At 42.9% G+C, this 25,084-nt stretch overlaps 1 protein-coding gene across 1 annotated transcript in view; it reads right to left on the bottom strand.

The window, feature by feature from the left end:
• Positions 1 to 25,084, bottom strand: part of ADAMTS9 (ADAM metallopeptidase with thrombospondin type 1 motif 9) — a 256,075-nt gene that overhangs the window by 160,728 nt on the left and 70,263 nt on the right. The window contains exons 4-9 of the mRNA XM_073569764.1: positions 10,279 to 10,547; positions 8,120 to 8,203; positions 7,894 to 8,018; positions 4,095 to 4,135; positions 2,845 to 2,950; positions 1,213 to 1,356 (exon numbers count right to left, since the gene is read on the bottom strand). Coding sequence (XP_073425865.1) covers positions 1,213 to 1,356; positions 2,845 to 2,950; positions 4,095 to 4,135; positions 7,894 to 8,018; positions 8,120 to 8,203; positions 10,279 to 10,547 — 769 coding nt within the window. The remainder of the gene's footprint in view (positions 1 to 1,212; positions 1,357 to 2,844; positions 2,951 to 4,094; positions 4,136 to 7,893; positions 8,019 to 8,119; positions 8,204 to 10,278; positions 10,548 to 25,084) is intronic.

Below are 25,084 nucleotides of genomic sequence, written 5' to 3'. Positions count from 1 at the left end.
CCACTTGTCCCTCTCTTACAAAGTTGCAGATAGGCTCTTCTTGGCCTGGCGAAAAGATCCAGTTTGCTGCCCTAGCTCTGGAACAAGGAAAAATGGAATGTAGATCGTCACCAGAACCAGTCAGTCAAAGCATTGATCTTCTAGGTTTCTAGTAATCCTTTGTTCTCCTACCCACTCAACCTTTTAATAACCATTTTCCTTCTATCAATAAGATGATGCCCATACCTCAAGGATGAATATCAAACTTATAGATACCTACTGGGCGGACTTGGTAAACTTAACCTTACTAATCAAGATCAAATGTGATCCCCCACTTGATATTCCTGAAGCCTTCCTTTTCTTTTTCCCTCTTTCCTTGTTTTGTAACTGCACTTGACCTCGAATAGGTGAAATGAACGGGCAGGGGTGCTCAACTAAGCGATATATACTTTTTTGGCTATGAACAGCTTTCTTCTGACACTGATAAGGGACACATAGAAAGTCCACCTTCATTCTCCAAGAAGAACCAACTACAGCTGAAAGGTCAGAGCATGCACGTGAGTGCTTTTGCCCTTTTGAGTGATCGCAGTAGGGTCTCGGCAAACTAAGAGAAGACGCTCCAGGTAGCTAGACAGTGAGGCAGGTGTTACTGGTGAGGTGACCCACAGTTTGTGATAAGCAGTGGTTCAACATGATGGTCCTACTCTCCCATGACATTACCATCCCAGATAAAAGCAATTCATCACCAATTACTTAATCCTGGCGCCATTTTTCTGCATGGATTGGTACTAAGCAGGCTTTAGTATACAACGGTAAGCAAGGTGACATCTGGGGCACTGTATCTTCTAGGGTACATAGACTCAAACTGAGGTTGGTACTTTTATAAGGGCTCTCTGGGACCGAAGGGATCTGCTGCAGCACACTATTCACACCACGTCTACAATTTGCTCTGTCGGCATAAATGTTGAGCATTGGTGAGACCCAGCTGTCATCGTACTTTGGTTGGGGAGTACCTAGATCTGAGAAGCTCAAACTTTTGAGGAGCCTTTTCAAAATTATAACAAGGAGTACACTTTTGTATTGTTTTGGTCAATTGTAAAAAAAAAAAAAATGCTTTAATGAAGACAAAGATTTGAAATGACTGGGACATACTTTTAGAAAACTTCCCAAATGTGTATGTAGCTTCTCTCTACAAACATACCGTATTTGGCTTGAAGATAACGTGCCACTTACTCTAGGAACTGTGTGATGTACTTCCTGCTACATTTGGACCACATCCAAGGGTTGGTGTAAAAATTGAGAGTTGGAGCCATGACGTGTTGTTGCTTGCCTCCCTCCTCTTTACACTTATTACTGTCATCGTGCGGCATATTGAATCTAAGGAAACATGGAGATGAGTCAGTCACCAGTATGTAAGAGATTTAGTAGGCATCTCACCACAACCAGTGCCCTCAATTACAATGACATAATTGTCACATCTCTTTTACTAATGCAGATGCCATCGTTCAAAGGCTGCTTATGCCATGTGGTCTTTTTTGGAAAAACAAGAGAAAGTTACTATTATTAGTACAGGGCAGGGTAGCAATGAGAACACTGTCTGCCACTAGTATGGGGGGCATTTTGACAGACAGTGATATGGGGGAACTGTAGCTATTAATAGTATTGAAGCATAGCAGCCATCAAAGTTTTGCATCCTTCATTTTCCAAATTTTTTCTCAATTTTATTATATACATTAGGAAAGAAGAGGGATCGGAAAGATGGATAGAAGTAGAAGAGAGGGAGGAAGGAAAGAAGGAGCAAACAAGGAAGGATGGCGAGGATTAAGGATAAATGAAGGTGGAAAGATGGAAGAGTAAGTAAGGGAGGAAGGAAGAGGAAGGGAGGAAGGTCATTTAAGGATATAGGGATGGATGGAGAATGGGAGGAGGGGAGGGAGGAGTGAGGAAGGAAAGAAGGAAGAGGAAGGAATGAAGATAGGATGGAAGAGGGGGAGGGAGGAAGGACCAAAGAGCAAGGAAGAGGAAGGAGAAAGCAAGAAGGATGGTAGAAGAAGAGGAAGGCAGGAAGAAAGAGGAGATAAGGGAAGGAGCTCTGAGCGAAGGAGGAAAGGAAAGAAGGGAGGAAGAGAGGGAGGTAGGTAAGGAAGTAGGGAGGGATGAAAGAAGGAAGGAAGGAAGGAAGGAAGGAAGGAAGGAAGGAAGGAAGGAAGGAAGGAAAAAGAAGGGAGGGATGTAGGAAGGAAAAGGAAGGGAGGGATGTAGGAAGGAAAGAAATAAATAGAAAAGATTGATAGATAGATTTGATATACCTAGCTCATAATAGTAAACTTTTCTGGAAGATGTAGGAAGGATTGTCAAATCTACCGGATGCATGATTTGATGGGGGTGTAAAGGAGATGTGGGCAGGGCCTATAACTGAACCTTGACTAAGGTAGAAAAATTATGTCAGCCTTTACACACTGCATTCATCTGACAAGAGATAGATTGAATTGATAGATAATACGTAGATAATGAGACAGATAAAAGGATAGAAAGATATATTATGAGATAAATAGATACAATGGATACAATGAGTGTTTGCACGCAGCGATTTTTCCATATGATAGGAACTCTTCCTTTACAACATTGATTACGGTCTAACATTGGGGTCATTCATTCCTTGCTGGAGGCTGAAAACAATTCCTGTTTATATGCAGCTACAAAAACAATTTGGCCTTCACATCTGATTAATTTAATTTATGGCAGCATATATATAGAATTTATACACAGCTCTGCTGACTGTGAAAAATCGTAGCGTGCGAGCCCATTGTAAGGTTAATACAGAATGGTTTATTTCAAAGGCAAATGTATTTACATGAAACGTACACGTGTCCTAGCTCATGTGCAATCGTAAATGCCGTGCTGAGGCCGTTGTCTTCACTAATGGAGCAGCTCCTGTATGGATCACACACTGTGCCGAGCTCAGCCAGACCTGCCAACAACAGATAGAGGTGATAAATTATTTATTTATGGGATTATTATTAAGCTGTATCACATAATATAGTTACTGCTAATTTGCGTAGTCATAAAATTCCACATAACCAATTGATAATTAAAAAAAAGATGGACTTTTCCAGATAGGAGATTTGTTGGATTAAAGGAAGGATTGGACATATTGGATTTCAGTATGCCCAGTCTTCATCTTGTAGATGAGCTGCCTCCGCAGTGATCTGTCATTGACTCAACCTAAGTCACAAATGCTTGCATGTTTCACCATTACCTATGATGTATGACCGACTCACTTTGCACATCCAAATGGGTGCTATTTGCACCAGGTGCAATTCTGGAGTGCTATCTCGGTGTGGGTTTTACTTTGGTCCATCCAGAAAATCAATAATGCAAGAGTCCAAGAGAGTCCACAATAGACCACCGATATGGCTGATTACGGCTTTTCTATGAATACTTAATTTTGCTTAAATCAGAAATATTGGTGGCGTTTTGGAGTATTTTGCACTTTTCGCCAGCAAAGGGCATAACTTGAAGCTCTGGGGCCCCCAATGCAAGACCTTTAATATGGCTGCCAGCCATCATGTGTAGTTATTAGTACTTGTCTCCATCAGATGTCAAAAATTGAAGTAACAACCCCTATTATTATTTTTTTTATATTTTTTTAGCGTAGGTCTTGCACCCTTCCCTGGAAAAGGGGTGATCACTATATCATCTCATGGGGTGACCAGGTGAGGAAGGCTGAAAACTGAGAGATTTCACAAATCTGGTACTAAAAGCTTTTTTTCTTTTGAGTCACCTTAGGCTTTAGGGCCTAGGTCTGAATGCAGCCTCTGCACCTCCCATAGTTACACCCCTGAACTAGCTGAGGAATTATTAGGGAACTAGATCGATATCCTAATTTAGATCCCCTTCCCCATAGCACCATTTTTTTTGGAAATCTACTGGGCCCATAGCAACCAATCAGTACGCAGCTTTTATTTTGTAAACAGCTCGGGTAAAATGATAGCTGCTCTGTGATAGGTTGCTATGGGCAACAGCTTTACTTTAGCAAGGCTCTGTTTTTTGTTTTTTTTTAATAAATCTGTCTCCATTGTGTTTCATAAAATGAATGAAATATTACGTCTTACCTAATGTATCACATTTCTCCTGGGCTCTACATATATCCTGTCTGAAAATAAATGAAAAATGGATTCAATAGAGAGGCAAATATTAGACACTTTTAAGGGTGATGTTAAAAACTGACTGGGGGGAAGGAAGAAAGTCTTTACCCATAGGAACTAATTAGGTTGCTACAGGCAGCTGCTCCAATTTTCCTCTGCAGAAGTATTTATATATACAGTAGATATATATATATATACACACACACAAATTAGATTACCGTATATAAATATATATAAAAATGATATATTATATTATATAAATAAGTACAGCATATATAACACCTAGATTATACAGATATATATATATATATATATATGTGTGTCTTTGTACAATGGCTGCTGTTATTTCCATCTGTAATGAGAAAATGAGGAGTAGGAGGACATCACATACTTTATTTCCACAGACGAGACTTTTCCATATATTAAAGCCTAATCCATAAAACAGTTTTGGCGCTGCATAGGGCACCAGGGCCTTGTCTGCGGCATTAGTACATTGACGTAAATCTCGCTAAATGAAATATCTGCTGCCGGTGACGGTGTGTTAAACTAATCGGTCACCTCATTTATCACATTTTACATAGACACCTGTGAAAATGCGTAAAACAGAGCCGGAGCCGAGAGACTGTAATAATTCTCATCTTTGTGAACCCTGTCAAGAAAATTACAGCCCGGTAGTCGGCGTAAAAGCAGAAGTCACTCATGGCCTTGTAGAGGCCTCCTCAGCCTAAGGGCTCCGTCACACATAGCGACTCACCAGCGATCCCGATAACGATATCACCTTGTCAGGATCGCTGGTGAGCTGTCAGACAGGCAGCTTCACCAGCAATCAGGACCAGCGACACGCGGGTAACAAGCGACGCACGTCACTTAGTTACCCGCAGTGTATCTTAGTTACCAGCGCGCTGATGCAAGGAGCTGGTAACCCAAGGTACACATCGGGTTTCTAGGCACCGCGCGCCCCTTAGAAACCCGATGTGTACCTTGGTTACCAGCTCCTGCTCGCTGATCGCTGGTCTCCCGCCTGTCACACGCAGCGATGCGTGCTGGCCAGCGGGAGACCAGCGACCCCAAAAATGTCCAGACGTTTCAACAACGATCAGCGATACCGGCAGGGGGGCCGGTCGCTGATTGCTGTCACACACAGAGATCTCGCTGGTGAGATCGCTGTTGCGTCACAAAACTTGTGACTCAGCAGCGATCTCGCTAGCGAGATCGCTGCGTGTGACGGGGGCTTTAGGCTTTAAGCATGAGGCCAATATGGCCGCACACGGTGTCTGTAATGTAGGGCTGCAATTATCATGTCAGAGACACTTCTCTGAGATGCCTTGTTCTCCCGTAGAAGCAATAGTAATAGGTGTTGAGGGAAAGGGTGCAGTGCTAGGCACAGGGATTTAGCAGTGCGGAGTGGGTTGGCGCAGGAAGAAGGCAAGGAGACAGTTGAGTGCAGTTCCAGTTCTTTTACTCATGTTCCTGGCACAGACAGGTGCCCGCTTCAATGCCGCGGTCTCCAGACCAGGTGCTCAGCCAACTCCCAGGCAGATGGAATTAACCTTTCCAGCACGCCCTTTCGTGTGCCTGTCCTGAACGTCTCCTTTCTAGCGCTTTCTACCAAACAATCCACTTGTACGGCAGACTTCTTGCTATCATGTCCCGGCTCACACACGTTGCTGTTGTGCCCCCAAGTCTTAAATGGGAATAAAGTTGTGACAACTTCTATTCCTCCGGTTTCTGCTGCAGGAACATCAGTATCCATACAACCTCGGAGACCGGACTCCGGACCATGCGCCTTAAACTTGAGGAAGGGCTCTGCTCTCACCCTTGTCCTCAGTTCTCTTCTCCTTACGTCCCATACTAATCTCTCTTCCTTCTGAAGAATCAGGCTTTCTCTTGCTCTTTCCCGTGCCAACAGCTCCAGATCACAGGAGTCTGCTGCAGCACCTGCTTTCACTCCATCCCTCTCCGGGGATCTTCTCTCACTAACTGCCTCTTTCCTAATCTTCTTCCGCTGTCTTGCGCAATCTAACCTCCACCCACTTCCCAGCACTCTGTGTTCCAAGCAGGGAGCCACAAAGGGTGCTCTGCTATTCTGAAGTGTCTGTGCTGGATGTCAGTGGTGGAGTCTGGTCAGGTGTTACCATCTTACCTGGGGAGTGGGATACTACACCTCAGGAGGAGGTGCAGTACCTCTGTGGCGACTGAACCCTCAGGGGCGCCACATGTACATGTGCGTTTTTTTTTTTCATGGACCGAGTCAGTCTGAGAGAAAAAAAACTGCAGCATGCCCGATTTGCCTTCGAGAATCGGACAGCACTCGCCCAATTCAACTCTATGGGTCAGTGGAAATAAAAAATTCAGACCCCACTTGGATGACATTCGAGTGTTGTCCGCTTTTCATGGGCTGACAATATGGAAAAGGCATAGAAATTTTTTTTTCTCCACCGCCAAGGAAATCGGATGACACTCGCATCACATTTGGTGAGTTTTTGATATTGCACATCTTCTGCAGCATTTCTGCACATATTAGCTAAATTAGGATACTAGCCTTTTTTCCTCTTTAAATGTGTTTTTTTCATGTATTTTTATTTGCATTTTTTGTCTCTTTTTGGTATATGTGCTTTTGATATACCGTATGTCCCAGTATTGGTCTTTGAAAAAACTTTATCGATACAGTCATGTGCAGATTACATTTGTTTTTAGTAAGTTTCCACAGCTGAAAAGCATTAAAACATATGCGTATTTTACCTGCAGATTTTCTGCATTTAATGCAATTCTAAGGGGAAAATCTGCACATAAAACTCAGCATACCCGCAACTGAAGTTAACGTTGTGGATTTAAAAAACACACCGTAGGTCATTTTATGCAGTGAAAAAAACCCACGATGGGCCGAAGATTTCTATAAATCCCATCCACTTTGCTGGAACTTTACCTTTACCTGTACCTTTACCTGTAAAACATGTGAAGGGCAAAGTGCATATAATATGCCTTACCCAGTGTGAACAAGGAGGTCCTGTCCCCGAGGAAGATACAGCGAAACGCGCGTCGGGGCTCTCTGCACATTGGTTGGGCAACAACATGGGTAAGGGATTCTACATTATTTTGTTTATACATGGTCAATTTAGATTATCTTAATTACCGTGGGTGGTTTAGCCACCTTTTGTTAAAGGTTTTTATATATTATTGGCATGTATTCTATTCCGCTTGTTTGTTTCCACATGGGTTTTATATCTAGTATGGATGTCATTTTATAATAAGTGTTTTGTACATTTCTATGAATAAAGATTGACGTTTTTCTACCTTTTGGTACTGATTTCTTTTTTCACGTTTCCACAATGTGGTTAGGAGATCTAGAAAACTCTCTATGAATCGTATGTATTTTCTATGTCCTTTCGAGAGGATCCTTGTTTGTTTAATATGAGGTTTCATATGTCCCAAATTTTGTCAAACCAATAAGTTGGATGTCGGAGGAAGTGATCGGACAACAGGCAGGGGTGGACAGTTTACTACCGAGTCCTAAACCAGCATTTGGAAAAGTATGGACCCATCATATGATCGATATAGTGTCAAAAGACCCCTTACACTTATAATAGGGTCCGGCAAGTTCCACTGAGGTTTCCATTGTCTCTTCCAAAATATTAATGCTGCATGCATTGTTGCGTTACTTTTAATTGAATCCGTGATTATTTATTACGTCATTCAAATAATAATTTTATCATTTTTGTGGCTCTCTTGTTTTTTTTCTGCAACTGTCAAAAGGGGGTTACTTTACCTTGTTATTAGCACCGCTGTATCATGATGGGAATGATGGCTGTCATCGGGGTGGTTCTGGGATTGTTGCCATATGCAAAAATTTTTTAAAGTTGTCTGAGCATTAAAAGAAATCGATGGGCCCTCCTGGACAAAAATAAAGAGCACATACCCTAATCAACAAATTAATTGGACAAATCCTCAGTTTAAAATAAAAAAAATAATAAAAATAATAAAAAATACTATACCTGCTCTTCGTGGATCACAGCTAATTTTACAATGGCAATATTGATTAAATTCCCAATACTTGGATCTTTATAAATGGAAGCTACCTGCAGGAAATGGAAAATGTATTACGTTTATTATTCCCAGTCATCCCGTAAAGTTTTCTTGACAACTGATGGGCCATTGTTAACATTTTTTTTATTGAAACTAAAGGTAAAGTTGCTTATTTTTGTAATAAAAGAAAAAAATATGTAAAAAACTGTAGATATTCCAGTGGCCTCGTCAGTATACTGTGACAATCGGACGGGAGTCCTGAGAACCACCTTCTTCCTTCTGGCTCTTCGTTTGATTACCTAGCCTGCAAACGACGATATCGCGCCAGGCCGGCTAATCAAAAAAGGAGCTGGGGATGCCATCAGGTAATAGGCGGTTTACAGGGCTCCCATCCGATGGCTATAGATTGCTGATAATGGCGCGGTGAATCGATTTGCACCGTCTCCAGTATATATCATTTAAAGGATGACCAAACCTAAAAATAAATGATAAAAAAACATAATCTTGCCCTGGTTTGTCACTCTTCAGGATATGATGCATGTTAAAAAGTCACGCAAAAATTCTGCAGGAAACATAGGGGTTAATCTCCTGATCTGTTCAATTTTCAGATAAATGACTGGAGATGGGACTTAGGCAAAATGGGATGCAGGACGTAACCATATGTATTTTCTAAGGCAGTGGGGAGAGGCTCCTGCTGCAGCCAGGTGTTTAACAGTCAAATGCAGGACAGTGAGGATGAGGAGGATGGAAGCATGGCTGATTTCCTAGGACACAAAGTGGCAATTGATGTATTTCAACTGCAATATGAGATGAAAATGAATAAAAGGAGCTGATACAAATAAGAAAGTGCTGAGATATATTAAGTTTGTGCATTTTCTATGTATGCATTATGTATTGTCTGTAAGTGAATCTTTATGGAGGAATAAAATGTTGATAGGTCTCAGTTATATGCAGAGTATGTAATGCTGTTAAATAGCATAAAAAACATCTGTGACATTGTCATTTCATGGTGGATTAAGCACTTTTGCTACAGTATCCAACAAACCATCTGGGGAGCATAAACTATCTACTGAGCTTCACTTGTCTACCCATTTAAGAAAGGCTAAAGACATCGGGAGACTGGAAAGTATACAGCGATGAAAAGCTCCATAGGTGGGTTACAACACTCAAGGACGAAATCTTTCCTTGCACGTCTAATCCAGGCTCACAAAATGCTGACATGTCCAACGCTGAGCATAAATATTCAAAGTATATAAAGTGTATTGGCAAAGCGTTCAAAGTACCACGTCTACAATGAATAGTGACGTCCCATGGGCACTGCTGATTGCAACGAGGGTCCGGTGAGTAAAAATCGAGCCAAATATTTGGCTGTCAATGTGGGCACCATGTTGATGATGAGGCCTCTTTGCTTGGCAATGGAGGTTCTTTAGATGGTAATGGGGTTTGGTGCTTGGTAATGAGACCTCCGTGGTTGGCAAAAGAGGCTTTATGGTTGGTAATGCGGTTTCTATGGCAGATAGTTGGGCCGGTATAATTGGCAATGAGGGCATTATGTCTAATCATGAGTCCTTTTTCATCGGGAGGGCTTTTTGATGACAATGAGAGCGTCAGGATAAATAATGAGGCCTTATTCATTGGCAGTGGTGGCTGTTTGGCTGCTAATGAGACTTTTGTGGCAGATAATAGGGTCATCGTTGAGGGATATGGGAACTCTGTGGATGCCATGGTATTTGGGCTTTAAAATTCTATATCTTTTTTCTCGATTAAAAACAAGAAGACTGTCATACCATTAAGATCACTGGCCAAAGTTGAAAACATGATATCACTGGCCAAAGTTGAAAACATGATATCACTGGCCAAAGTTGAAAACATCAGATCACTGGCCAAAGTTGACAAAAAGTGTTGGGGTCAGTCAACTTTGATCTTTTGAATTGCTTCTAGAAAAACCAAATGGCTTTTGGAAAAGCCAATATGCCCAGTGATTCTGTAAAATGTCATATCAATAGGTCATTTTATCATTCTGTAGCCCAAAATGGTTTTGTTTTTGGTTCCCATGCATCTGAAGAAAAATTCTATGAGAGGACGACTGAAAAATAGAGATGGAGGCAAACAACGAGAAGATACTTACTATGGACATAAGTGTTAGAACATAATGCTGAAGATTAGCACCGTGATATTCAACCATCTTGTTGTCAGCAACCACCATGACTTCGACATACCGGGGGTAGGACAAAAAGCGCTTTGTTCTTTTGTGAGTGCGTGTCCCATTGATCCTATCAGTACTATTGTATGAGGGTTTCTGGTTTGCTAGCAGCCCCCTTTTTAGGGCTGAGAACATGGTGTTCTGTTCTCGGGGACTTCCCCTCTTCGTCTGTCTGATTGGCTTCGATGTTTGACCTGTGGTAAAGACAGATGATATAGTAAAATAAAATAGCAGAAAGCCACAATACTATCTGTATAGATGAGCAATACAACTTGTTGAATACAACACAGCCCTTAGTAACTGTCACCTCTTTATACATTGCAGATTACCCAACCTGGCAAGACGTTCCAAGCCTTAAGGGCATTGAAAAACTTTCCTGGCTGCAAAACCTACAAGAGATATGTGAGGTGCACTCATGAGTACAAAGAAATAGTTGCGGCCTCGGGCGGCAACTGAAATGGTGGCATGTTTATGTCTCACACATAGTGATGATCGAACACACTCGGATAAGGCGTTATGCGAGCATGCTCAGGTGCTAACCGAGTGACCTAACAAGCGGGTATCCCTGCATGCATTGCGGCTGGGACTCGAAGACAAGCAGCCGCGGGGACTCGAACATAATATTCGAACACGCTGAAGACACTCGGTTAGCACCCGAGCATCCTTGGAGAACCCTTATCCGAGCAAGCTCGCTCATCACTACTCACATACTATCAGTACTGGATATTTTCTTGAAGTTGTTGGAAAAACAGATGAAAACGAGAGTCGGACCCTCCTGATCTGTCCTAAGGGAAGATCATAAGTCCTGGAAGAGTCTTGTATGTGCAGTTGATGCAATTGACTTTTTCTGCTCGTTGGACTCATGGTAGTTCAATTCAAAATATTTCACTAATATCGGCTGTAAATTTTCTAGCGCCTCACGCTATGAAAAAAAAAAAACAAGACTACATAATGTTGTGCCACATACATATATGGGGTAAGACAATTATTTCACAATATATGCCTCTACCTTGTGCCAGTCCTTACACTGGCTACCCATCCACTCCAGAATTCAGTATAAACTTATTACCCTCACCCACAAAGCCCTCCATGGCTCGGCACCACCCTACATCTCCTCCCTCGTCTCAGCCTACCACCCTATCCGTGCCCTCCGTTCTGCTAATGACCTGAGGTTAGCATCCTCATTAATCAGAACCTCCCACTCCCGTCTCCAAGACTTTTCACGTGCTCCGCCAATTCTTTGGAATGCACTACCCAGGCTAGTACGATTAATCCCCAAACCCCACAGTTTTAAGCGTGCCTTAAAAACTCATTTGTTCAGACTGGCCTATCGCCTCAACGCATTAACCTAAATATCCCTGTGTGGCTCATTTCTAAATTTTTTACCATAACCAGGTTCCTCGCATCATGTTCTCACATGCTTTTTGCATTTAATAGCCCTCTGTGTCTGTACTGTTACATATTTAGACTGTTAACTGGTTCATGCAGCAACAGGAACACCTGATTTTTACACTAGCGAAGGTCCAAACCATAAAAACAATAAAAGCAATTGTTACCATCTACCTTTTGTGTCTCCCTTTTTCCCTCATAGATTGTAAGCTTGCGAGCAGGGGCCTCATTCCTCTTGGTATCTGTTTTGATCTATGTGTTTATGGCTATGCTGTAATGTCTATTGTCTGTACAAGTCCCCTCTATAATCTAAATTGCTGCGGAATACGAGGGCGCTATAGAAGTACAATTATTATTATATACCCACTTTCCATAAATATAAGCTTTAGAACAAATCCATTGACGGTCATTGCTTGACTAAAGTCGTTCCACCCTTTGGAATAAAAAAAGCCCAAGAAAATATACATACAATAACATGAGAAAGTAAATATGGTTAACAGAAATTCCATCCATGCAAGGAAGGAAGAAATTATTCCCTTTTCCTATGCCTAATTGCTTAGAAAACAAACATATGTACTGCAGCCGTGCGCCGCCTATCAATAGCACAGTAAACAATACAAAACAGGGGGCAAGAAACACTTTCTAGCAATATAAAATTAGAAGCTAGTAAAAACATGTTTGCTCCTTTGGGACAAAAGCTTTAAAGATGTAATCATGATTCTCAGAAATAATACTGCAGACAATGGTCTCACAGGACTGTGGTGTAATAGGGCCAACAGTTCAGATCAAAACTTTCATTAATACTGCAGCATGTTGAAGAACTGAAAAGTCCTTTATGGACACCTTAGATGTCCCCAAAACATACTGGTAAGTGTTAGGCAGGCATATCTCCCAACATTTGCATCCTTATTGATGGGACACTTTTTTTTCTCCTCTGCCCATCTATCTCTCAGAACCTACAAGCATCACAGGAGCACCCAATTTCGTGCAAAAATTAAAAAAAAACCACTGCCCATTTTTAACCCATTTCATGGGTTAATCCCATGAAAAATGGGATGAACAGTTTATCCATCGAGGCTTTTAAATAAATAATTTCAATAATATGCCTCTAGTATGGTGCGAGGGGTTGAGATATATACAGTATATGCAAATACAGTCAAGGCTGAAAGTGTTGGTACCCTTGAAGTTGTTCCAGAAAATTTAGCATTTCTCCCAGAAAATTATTACAATTACACATGTTTTGTTATACACGTGTTTATATCCTTTGTGTGTACTGGAGCTACACAAAAAAAAAAAAGCAGCGCGAGAAAAGGAAAATTGGACATGATTTCACACAAATCCCCAAAATGGGTCAGACAAAATTGTTGGCACCATTCAAAAATTGTTGGTAGACAACTTTGTTTCAAGCATTTGATGCTAGTTCAAATTCACCTGTGGCAAGTAACAGGTGATAGTCCAAGTACTATCTATACAGGCTTCTCGCATTTGACACCGTTGCACCTTATAAGAGTAAGTAGTACTAGTAACAGAGGTGGTGTTTATTCAGTGCCGCAGAAATACTTGCTTTTAGTACACTGCACTTTATAAGGGTCAGCAGTACTGGCAATAGAGGTGGTGTTTACACAATGTAGTACTAGCCATCGCTGTCTTACCCCACGGTTGCCTTGTCTATGATTTGATTATTGTTCATTTTCTGTATGCATTTTTAGAGGTTTTTATTATGTACATACTGTATTCAATAAAGATGTATTCTTACATATAATTAGGTGTGCACATCACTCATGTATTGGCCTTTTTTTTCTTATTCTTAGATCCTTTTTACAGAACATTTCCCATCATCATCATCATCATTATATCAACAGTAAGTTAAATAGGTTCTCTGCTTTAAAAGTGCAGAAGAGCCTGACTGTAAGTGTTAAGATTTTCCAACAGTTCCAATTGACATGTATAATTCTGGGTCCTCCAAAAGACATTTTTGGAAGTTTCACTCCAATCTCCCTAATACAGTGTATGACTTTATCACTTAAGTCACTGAAATGGGATAATTCTAGAATGTAGAGCAGGTCTTCCACCCCCCCACTTTTTTTCTTTTACAGGGGTAACTTGCTAAAATAGAAACATTATTAATTTTTAATCAATTTTTATCTAAATGTTCCACAAAGCATTGTTTTATCAAGTACTGTGGCATCTAAGTGGGCTACTACCATGATCAGCGCTGGCTCTGATCATGGTAATGGTGTAGGGGAAGTGGACTGACCCATGGACCTGTCTGCAGCATGAGGGCAAGTGTATAATGTGCTTGACATGGACTGATGTATATGCAGATGGGGGACAGCTGGGGATAGTAAGGGATGGTGGAGTACTGGGTTTGGCCACTAGGGAGAGACCAAGGACAGCAGGAACAGAAGAAGGTGTAGTACTGTAGTTTGGCCACAAGATGGGAGCAAGGAGCAGCGAGGAAAGGGCTTAACATCAGCTTAAGGCTACGAAACCGCAGAGTCATGGGGGGCGGAGTTGCAGGAGCTCTAGAGGGGGAATTCCCAGGGAGGGGGATATAAGAAGGCGTAGAGAGTTCCAGAAGCCAAGCCAGTCCAGGAAGAGGAGCTAAGGAGAGGAGAGGACTGAAGGGAGAGATGAACAGAGAAGAAGCTCCATAAAGGACTGAGGAGGAAGACAGTCAGGGGGGTGGTCCTGACAGGAGAGCCGCAGAACAGAGCATGCCCGGGGGTACCAGACGGACGGACTCGGACGGGTGAAGCGCTGTGGTGGTAACCCTAGGGCAGCCACAGTGAAAGAGCTACGAGGGACGTCAATTAGGAAAGGAAGAAAGATAGGGGTACCCGGGCCTGTGTGCGGAAGTTGTCATGCAGCTGCTGAGTGGTGCTGCGGTCGTCGAGAGGACGGCCAATAAAGAGGACCTGTTGGACGCACTTCAGTCTCTTTCTCAGTCTGTTCACGGCGGAAAGAGGACCACCCTCCCCCAGTCGGCACACATACCTACAATGGCAGTCGGGTACTAATTGTGTATGATGTGGACCTGCTCCTAGGAAAGTCTGCTACATGTACCTCCTCACTTCTGTCCCTGAAAACTATCTAGGAGGGGAAGGTTCCTGTAAATGGCCTTAAAAGAATAACTTTTGCAAATCTCCACCCCCCCCCGCCCATCATTTTTTGCAAAGACGCTCCTGATTTCTAAGAATTGTTACGGTTTACAGCACGTATAGTACATGGTTAATTATCCGCACATTGATGCACTTGAGGACTCAGAAGTCACAATGTCTGAAAATCTGCCGCCTCATTTCTGAAACATTTGGTTTTGTTTTATGTTACGTGCGGAAGGTCCTACTCGTCTTGCGTAAGCCCGGGGTGACCTTTCATATACTCCATGATATTTTTAGGCTGAGGTTTCATTCTGGACTAATTAGTTACGTGCTACAACTTCCTCCATTCTAATTTCCGGGTTCTTTTTTCAGTTATAGCTCTCAAATTGGAAGCCAAGCTTCTAAAAACAGCAAATTCCTAAAATTGTGGTAAATGGTCAAAAGGAATCCAGGAGTCACGCTAAAAAAAGAAGTAAAAAAATACAGACAAAAAAAACAGTGTATGATATATAGGAAATATTGACCCTCTAGCAACGTAATTCGCAATGACATCAGTTGAAGCCAAGAGTCGTACAGATGACATGGAGGGATAGTGAATTACACAGACAGGCAGGCAGACAGATAGACAAGAAAGAGATAGATAGATAGATAGATAGATAGATAGATAAAAATACAAAAGATCTGTACCAAAATACTTAATGATGGGTGCAAAGTTTATTGATTATGCATCCAAACTGTCCAACACAATATAAAAAAAAAGAAAAAAAAACACTTTCACTTAGAGAGAGAGATGGATAGATATACAAATTATTGAGCAATAGGTAAAATTTAAGTTAATGACAAAACTGCCGTGTGCAGGCCGGCACTAAATGCACTTTTTGGCTCTAGTCGTGTGTGTGTATGCAGTAAAGTGGTACTGTGCAATCGAAACAGAGATATGCATAGGATAGACAGATAGATATACTGCTAAATATATGAGGAAAGTGTCTCATGTGGGGTCAGGGACTGCACAATACTGTTTATGGCAGCAGTAACCTGTGGAGAGTTAGTTCTTGGGACCTGTCAACACTCAACATTGGAAAGGCTGCGTCCTGATAGAGTGGTCCTGGACCATTAATAGTGTCCTCTTAAATATTCAGCTTAAGACCAACTCCAGCCTACTGAATCCTGACTATGCCAATAACCTATAACCGCCACACATCTATTCCCATAGACTGCAAACGCCAAGCATCTGTGGTTATAGACTGCTACCGTCAAGCATCTGTGCTAATAGACGGCAACCATCAAGCATCTGTGCTAATAGACGGCAACCATCAAGCATCTGTGCTAATAGACGGCAACTATCAAGCAACTGTGCTAATAGACGGCAACCATCAAGCATCTGTGCTAATAGACGGCAATCGTCAAGCATCTGTTCTAATAGACTGCAATCGCCAAACATCTGTGCTAATAGACTGCAACCGTCAAGCATCTGTGCTAATAGACTGCAACCGTCAAGCATCTGTGCTAATAAAATGGTAACCATCAAGCATCTGTGCTAATAGACTGCAACCGTCAAGCATCTGTGCTAATAAAATGGTAACCATCAAGCATCTGTGCTAATAGACTGCAACTATCAAGCAACTGTGCTAATAGACTGCAACTATCAAGCATCTGTGCTAATAGACGGCAATCGTCAAGCATCTGTTCTAATAGACTGCAACCGTCAAGCATCTGTGCTAATAGACTGCAAACGTCAAGCATCTGTGCTAATAGACGGCAACCATCAAGCATCTGTGCTAATAGACTGCAACCGTCAAGCATCTGTGCTAATAAAATGGTAACCATCAAGCATCTGTGCTAATAGACTGCAACAGCCAAGCATCTGTGCTAATAGACGGCAACTGTCAAGCATCTGTGCCAATAAAATGGTAACCGTCAAACATCTGTGCTAATAGACTGCAATCGCCAAGCATCTGTCCTAATAGACGGCAGCTGTCAAGCATCTGTACTAATAGACTGCAACCACCAAGCATCTGTGCTAATAGACTACAACCGTCAAGCATCTGTGCTAATAGACTGCAACCGTCAAGCATCTGTGCCAATAAAATGGTAACCACTAAGCATCTGTACTAATAGACTGCAACCGTCAAGCATCTGTGCTAATAGACTGCAACCGTCAAGCATCTGTGCTAATAGACTGCAACCGTCAAGCATCTGTGCCAATAAAATGGTAACCACCAAGCATCTGTGCTAATAGACTGCAACCGTCAAGCATCTGTGCTAATAGACTGCAACCGTCAAGCATCTGTGCCAATAAAATGGTAACCACCAAGCATCTGTGCTAATAGACTGCAACCGTCAAGCATCTGTGCTAATAGACTGCAAACATCAAGCATCTGTGCCAATAAAATGGTAACCACTAAGCATCTGTACTAATAGACTGCAACCGTCAAGCATCTGTGCTAATAGACTGCAACCGTCAAGCATCTGTGCTAATAGACTGCAACCGTCAAGCATCTGTGCCAATAAAATGGTAACCACTAAGCATCTGTACTAATAGACTGCAACCGTCAAGCATCTGTGCTAATAGACTGCAACCGTCAAGCATCTGTGCTAATAGACTGCAACCGTCAAGCATCTGTGCCAATAAAATGGTAACCACCAAGCATCTGTGCTAATAGACTGCAACCGTCAAGCATCTGTGCTAATAGACTGCAACCGTCAAGCATCTGTGCCAATACAATGGTAACCACCAAGCATCTGTACTAATAGCCTGCAAACGTCAAACATCTGTGCTAATAGACTGCAAACATCAAGCATCTGTGCTAATAGACTGCAACCATCAAGCATCTGTGCTAATAGACTGCACCCGTCAAGCATCTGTGCCAATAAAATGGTAACCGTCAAGCATCTGTGCTAATAGACTGCAACCGCCAAGCATCTGTGCTAATAGACGGCAGCTGTCAAGCATCTGTACTAATAGACTGCAACCACCAAGCATCTGTGCTAATAGACGGCAGCTGTCAAGCATCTTTGCTAATAGACTACAACCGTCAAGCATCTGTGCCAATAAAATGGTAACCACCAAGCATCTGTACTAATAGACTGCAACCGTCAAGCATCTGTGCTAATAGACTGCAACCGTCAAGCATCTGTGCTAATAGACTGCAACCGTCAAGCATCTGTGCCAATAAAATGGTAACCACCAAGCATCTGTGCTAATAGACTGCAACCGTCAAACATCTGTGCTAATAGACTGCAACCGTCAAGCATCTGTGCTAATAGACTGCAACCGTCAAGTATCTGTGCCAATAAAATGGTAACCACCAAGCATCTGTGCTAATAGACTGCAACCGTCAAGCATCTGTGCTAATAGTACAGATGCTTGACGGTTGCAGTCTATTAGCACAGATGCTTGATGGTTGCAGTCTATTAGCACAGATGCTTGACGTTTGCAGGCTATTAGTACAGATGCTTGTCGGTTGCAGTCTAATAGCCTGCAAACGTCAAGCATCTGTGCTAATAGACTGCAACCATCAAGCATCTGTGCTAATAGACTGCAACCATCAAGCATCTGTGCTAATAGACTGCAACCGTCAAGCATCTGTGCTAATAGACATCAACCGCCAAGCATCTGTGCAAATAGACGGCAACCATCAAGCATCTGTGCTAATAGACTGCAACCGTCAAGCATCTGTGCCAATAAAATGGTAACCGTCAAGCATCTGTGCTAATAGACTGCAATCGCCAAGCATCTGTGCTAATAGACGGCAGCTGTCAAGCATCTGTACTAATAGACTGCAACCACCAAGCATCTGTGCCAATAAAATGGTAACCACCAAGCATCTGTACTAATAGACTGCAACCGTCAAGCATCTGTGCTAATAGACTGCACCCGTCAAGCATCTGTGCTAATAAAATGGTAACCGTCAAGCATCTGTGCTAATAAAATGGTAACCGCCAAGCATCTGTTCTAATAGACTGCAATCGCCAAACATCTGTGCTAATAGACTGCAACCGTCAAGCATCTGTGCTAATAGACTGCAAACATCAAGCATCTGTGCTAATAGACGGCAACCATCAAGCATCTGTGCTAATAGACTGCACCCATCAAGCATCTGTGCCAATAAAATGGTACCCGTCAAGCATCTGTGCTAATAGACTGCAACCGCCAAGCATCTGTGCTAATAGACGGCAGCTGTCAAGCATCTGTACTAATAGACTGCAACCACCAAGCATCTGTGCTAATAGACTACAATCGCCAAGCATCTGTGCCAATAAAATGGTAACCACCAAGTATCTGTACTAATAGACTGCAACCGTCAAGTATCTGTGCCAATAAAATGGTAACCACCAAGCATCTGTGCTAATAGACTGCAACCGTCAAGCATCTGTGCTAATAGACTGCAACCGTCAAGCATCTGTACTAATAGCCTGCAAACGTCAAACATCTGTGCTAATAGACTGCAAACATCAAGCATCTGTGCTAATAGACGGCAACCATCAAGCATCTGTGCTAATAGACTGCACCCGTCAAGCATCTGTGCCAATAAAATGGTAACCGTCAAGCATCTGTGCTAATAGACTGCAACCGCCAAGCATCTGTGCTAATAGACGGCAGCTGTCAAGCATCTGTACTAATAGACTGCAACCACCAAGCATCTGTGCTAATAGACGGCAGCTGTCAAGCATCTGTGCTAATAGACTGCAACCGTCAAGCATCTGTGCTAAGAGACTGCAACCGTCAAGCATCTGTGCTAATAGACTGCAACCGTCAAGTATCTGTGCCAATAAAATGGTAACCACCAAGCATCTGTGCTAATAGACTGCAACCGTCAAGCATCTGTGCTAATAGACTGCAACCGTCAAGCATCTGTACTAATAGCCTGCAAACGTCAAGCATCTGTGCTAATAGACTGCAACCATCAAGCATCTGTGCTAATAGACTGCAACCATCAAGCATCTGTGCTAATAGACTGCAACCGTCAAGCATCTGTACTAATAGCCTGCAAACGTCAAACATCTGTGCTAATAGACTGCAACCATCAAGCATCTGTGCTAATAGACGGCAACCATCAAGCATCTGTGCTAATAGACGGCAACCATCAAGCATCTGTGCTAATAGACGGCAACCATCAAGCATCTGTGCTAATAGACTGCAACCGCCAAGCATCTGTGCTAATACACTGCAACCGTCAAGCATCTGTGCCAATAAAATGGTAACCATCAAGCATCTGTGCTAATAGACTGCAATCGCCAGGCATCTGTGCTAATAGACGGCAGCTGTCAAGCATCTGTACTAATAGACTGCAACCACCAAGCATCTGTGCTAATAGACGGCAGCTGTCAAGCATCTGTGCTAATAGACTACAACCTTCAAGCATCTGTGCCAATAAAATGGTAACCACCAAGCATCTGTACTAATAGACTGCAACCGTCAAGCATCTGTGCTAATAGACTGCAACCGTCAAGCATCTGTGCTAATAGACTGCAACCGTCAAGTATCTGTGCCAATAAAATGGTAACCACCAAGCATCTGTGCTAATAGACTGCAACCGTCAAGCATCTGTGCTAATAGACTGCAACCGTCAAGCATCTGTACTAATAGACTGCAACCATCAAGCATCTGTGCTAATAGACTGCAACCATCAATCATCTGTGCTAATAGACTGCAACCATCAAGCATCTGTGCTAATAGACTGCAACCGTCAAGCATCTGTGCTAATAGACATCAACCGCCAAGCATCTGTGCTAATAGACGGCAACCATCAAGCATCTGTGCTAATAGACTGCACCCGTCAAGCATCTGTGCCAATAAAATGGTAACCGTCAAGCATCTGTGCTAATAGACTGCAACCGTCAAGCATCTGTGCTAGTAGACTGCAACCGTCAAGTATCTGTGCCAATAAAATGGTAACCACCAAGCATCTGTGCTAATAGACTGCAACCGTCAAGCATCTGTGCTAATAGACTGCAACCGTCAAGCATCTGTGCTAATAGACTGCAACCGTCAAGTATCTGTGCCAATAAAATGGTAACCACCAAGCATCTGTGCTAATAGACTGCAACCGTCAAGCATCTGTGCTAATAGACTGCAACCGTCAAGCATCTGTGCTAATAGACTGCAACCGTCAAGTATCTGTGCCAATAAAATGGTAACCACCAAGCATCTGTGCTAATAGACTGCAACCGTCAAGCATCTGTGCTAATAGACTGCAACCGTCAAGCATCTGTGCTAATAGACTGCAACCGTCAAGCATCTGTGCTAATAGACTGCAACCGTCAAGCATCTGTACTAATAGCCTGCAAACGTCAAGCATCTGTGCTAATAGACTGCAACCATCAAGCATCTGTGCTAATAGACTGCAACCATCAAGCATCTGTGCTAATAGACTGCAACCGTCAAGCATCTGTGCTAATAGACATCAACCGCCAAGCATCTGTGCTAATAGACGGCAACCATCAAGCATCTGTGCCAATAAAATGGTAACCGTCAAGCATCTGTGCTAATAGACTGCAACCGCCAAGCATCTGTGCTAATAGACATCAACCGCCAAGCATCTGTGCTAATAGACTGCACCCGTCAAGCATCTGTGCCAATAAAATGGTAACCGTCAAGCATCTGTGCTAATAGACTGCAACCGCCAAGCATCTGTGCTAATACACTGCAACCGTCAAGCATCTGTGCCAATAAAATGGTAACCGTCAAGCATCTGTGCTAATAGACTGCAATCGCCAAGCATCTGTGCTAATAGACGGCAGCTGTCAAGCATCTGTACTAATAGACTGCAACCACCAAGCATCTGTGCTAATAGACGGCAGCTGTCAAGCATCTGTACTAATAGACTGCAACCGTCAAGCATCTGTGCTAATAGACTGCACCCGTCAAGCATCTGTGCTAATAAAATGGTAACCGTCAAGCATCTGTGCTAATAAAATGGTAACCGCCAAGCATCTGTTCTAATAGACTGCAATCGCCAAACATCTGTGCTAATAGACTGCAACCGTCAAGCATCTGTGCTAATAGACTGCAAACATCAAGCATCTGTGCTAATAGACGGCAACCATCAAGCATCTGTGCTAATAGACTGCACCCGTCAAGCATCTGTGCTAATAGACGGCAGCTGTCAAGCATCTGTGCCAATAAAATGGTAACCGTCAAGCATCTGTGCTAATAGACTGCAATCGCAAAGCATCTGTGCTAATAGACTACAACCGTCAAGCATCTGTGCCAATAAAATGGTAACCACCAAGCATCTGTACTAATAGACTGCAACCGTCAAGCATCTGTGCTAATAGACTGCAACCGTCAAGCATCTGTGCCAATAAAATGGTAACCACCAAGCATCTGTACTAATAGACTGCAACCGTCAAGCATCTGTGCTAATAGACTGCAACCGTCAAGCATCTGTGCCAATAAAATGGTAACCACCAAGCATCTGTACTAATAGACTGCAACCGTCAAGCATCTGTGCTAATAGACTACAACCGTCAAGCATCTGTGCCAATAAAATGGTAACCACCAAGCATCTGTGCTAATAGACTACAACCGTCAAGCATCTGTGCCAATAAAATGGTAACCACCAAGCATCTGTGCTAATAGACTACAACCGTCAAGCATCTGTGCCAATAAAATGGTAACCACCAAGCATCTGTACTAATAGACTGCAACCGTCAAGCATCTGTGCTAATAGACTGCACCCGTCAAGCATCTGTGCCAATAAAATGGTAACCACCAAGCATCTGTGCTAATAGACTGCAACCGCCAAGCATCTGTGCTAATAGACGGCAGCTGTCAAGCATCTGTACTAATAGACTGCAACCACCAAGCATCTGTGCTAATAGACGGCAGCTGTCAAGCATCTGTGCTAATAGACTACAACCGTCAAGCATCTGTGCTAATAGACTACAACCGTCAAGCATCTGTGCTAATAGACTACAACCGTCAAGCATCTGTGCCAATAAAATGGTAACCACCAAGCATCTGTACTAATAGACTGCAACCGTCAAGCATCTGTGCTAATAGACTGCAACCGTCAAGCATTTGTGCTAATAGACTGCAACCGTCAAGCATCTGTGCTAATAGACTGCAACCGTCAAGTATCTGTGCCAATAAAATGGTAACCACCAAGCATCTGTGCTAATAGACTGCAACCGTCAAGCATCTGTACTAATAGCCTGCAAACGTCAAGCATCTGTGCTAATAGACTGCAACCATCAAGCATCTGTGCTAATAGACTGCAACCATCAAGCATCTGTGCTAATAGACTGCAACCATCAAGCATCTGTGCTAATAGACGGCAACCATCAAGCATCTGTGCTAATAGACGGCAACCATCAAGCATCTGTGCTAATAGACTGCACCCGTCAAGCATCTGTGCCAATAAAATGGTAACCGTCAAGCATCTGTGCTAATAGACTGCAATCGCCAAGCATCTGTGCTAATAGACGGCAGCTGTCAAGCATCTGTACTAATAGACTGCAACCACCAAGCATCTGTGCTAATAGACGGCAGCTGTCAAGCATCTGTGCTAATAGACTGCAACCGTCAAGCATCTGCGCTAATAGACTGCAACCGTCAAGCATCTGTGCTAATAGCCTGCAAACGTCAAACATCTGTGCTAATAGACTGCTACCGTCAAGCATCTGTGCTAATAGACTGCAACCATCAAGCATCTGTGCTAATAGACTGCAACCATCAAGCATCTGTGCTAATAGACTGCAACCGTCAAACATCTGTGCTAATAGACTGCAAAAAAAGAAAAGAGAAGCCAGCGTTGCCAAGGTCAGAACGCATAACATAAAGTGCATTTGCACATAACATCTAACTGTATTCAAAATGGGATATTTAGCAAAAAAATTGATCAATTCAATTGAGCCACCCCGCCGCGCCAAGGCAATCTCATGTGGGGGGTCCTACTCTACGTTTTTAATAAACACTGTGCCATTACGGCCTCCTAGATACATTAAAAGCAAGACCACTTTAAATGCAATCCGTACCTGAGCATTTCTGGATCGCTCCCATGATGCCAGAAAAGGCAAGTGCGGATGAAGGCCAACCAGGTCTGAATACAGACGTGTCAGGTTTTAGCCTCCACACATTGCCTGACCAGCAAGCATAGATGAAGGGCAATGCAGGTTCAGATACAGGTGCACAATTAAATAAAGCTTGGGGCAGGGTGGGGCTGCTGTGTATGTGCACAGCAGCCTAGATCCATCACAGTGAACACAGAAAAAAAGACCTGGTTGGCCTTCATCTGCACCTGCTCCATCTGGCTGCACGGGAGTGATGCAGATATGCTTCAGGTATGGATTGCATTTGATATGGTCTTGCTTTTAAAACATTTAGGAGGCCGCAATGGCTCAGTGAATAAATAAAAATGTAGAGTAGGACCCCCCATATGAGATTGCCTTGGCGTGGCGGGGTGGCTCAATATATTGATCAATATTTTGCTAAATGTCTCATTTTGAATGCAGTAAGATATGTGCATATGCACCTCATGTTATGCGTTCTGACCACTGGCAGTGCTGGCTCTTCTCTCTTTTTATTGCAAATTGGTTTTGTGGCTGACCACCACTGTTGCCGTGCACGCTGGGTCATGTTCGCCATCTTTTCTGTGTTTATTGTGATTGATCTAGGCTGCTGTGCACACTCACGGCAGCCCCGCCCTGCCCCAGGCTTTATTTATTTTTGCATCCATGACTGGGCCTGCATTGCCCTTCATCTGTGTTTGCTGGACGGGCAGTGTGTGGAGGTCAAACCTGAGATGTCTGTGTTCAGACCTGGTTGGCCTTCATCTGCACCTGCTCCATCTGGCTGCACGGGAGTGATGCAGATATGCTTCAGGTATGGATTGCATTTGATATGGTCTTGCTTTTAAAACATTTAGGAGGCCGCAATGGCACAGTGAATAAATAAAAATGTAGAGTAGGACCCCCCATATGAGATTGCCTTGGCGTGGCGGGGTGGCTCAATATATTGATCAATATTTTGCTAAATGTCTCATTTTGAATGCAGTAAGATATGTGCATATGCACCTCATGTTATGCGTTCTGACCACTGGCAGTGCTGGCTCTTCTCTCTTTTTATTGCTAATAGACTGCAACCGTCAAGCATCTGTGCTAATAGACTGCAACCACCAAGCATCTGTGCTAATAGACGGCAACCGTCAAGCATCTGTGCTAATAGACGGCAACCACCAAGCATCTGTGCTAATAGACGGCAACCGTCAAGCATCTGTGCTAATAGACGGCAACCA

This window comes from Dendrobates tinctorius, unplaced genomic scaffold (genome assembly GCF_039654945.1).
Source record: "Dendrobates tinctorius isolate UK_male_01 unplaced genomic scaffold, ASM3965494v1 ptg000027l, whole genome shotgun sequence".
In the NCBI taxonomy this organism is placed as follows: Eukaryota; Metazoa; Chordata; class Amphibia; order Anura; family Dendrobatidae; genus Dendrobates; species Dendrobates tinctorius.
Note: the sequence above shows the minus strand (reverse complement) of the source record. Positions and strands in the feature narration are given on the sequence as shown.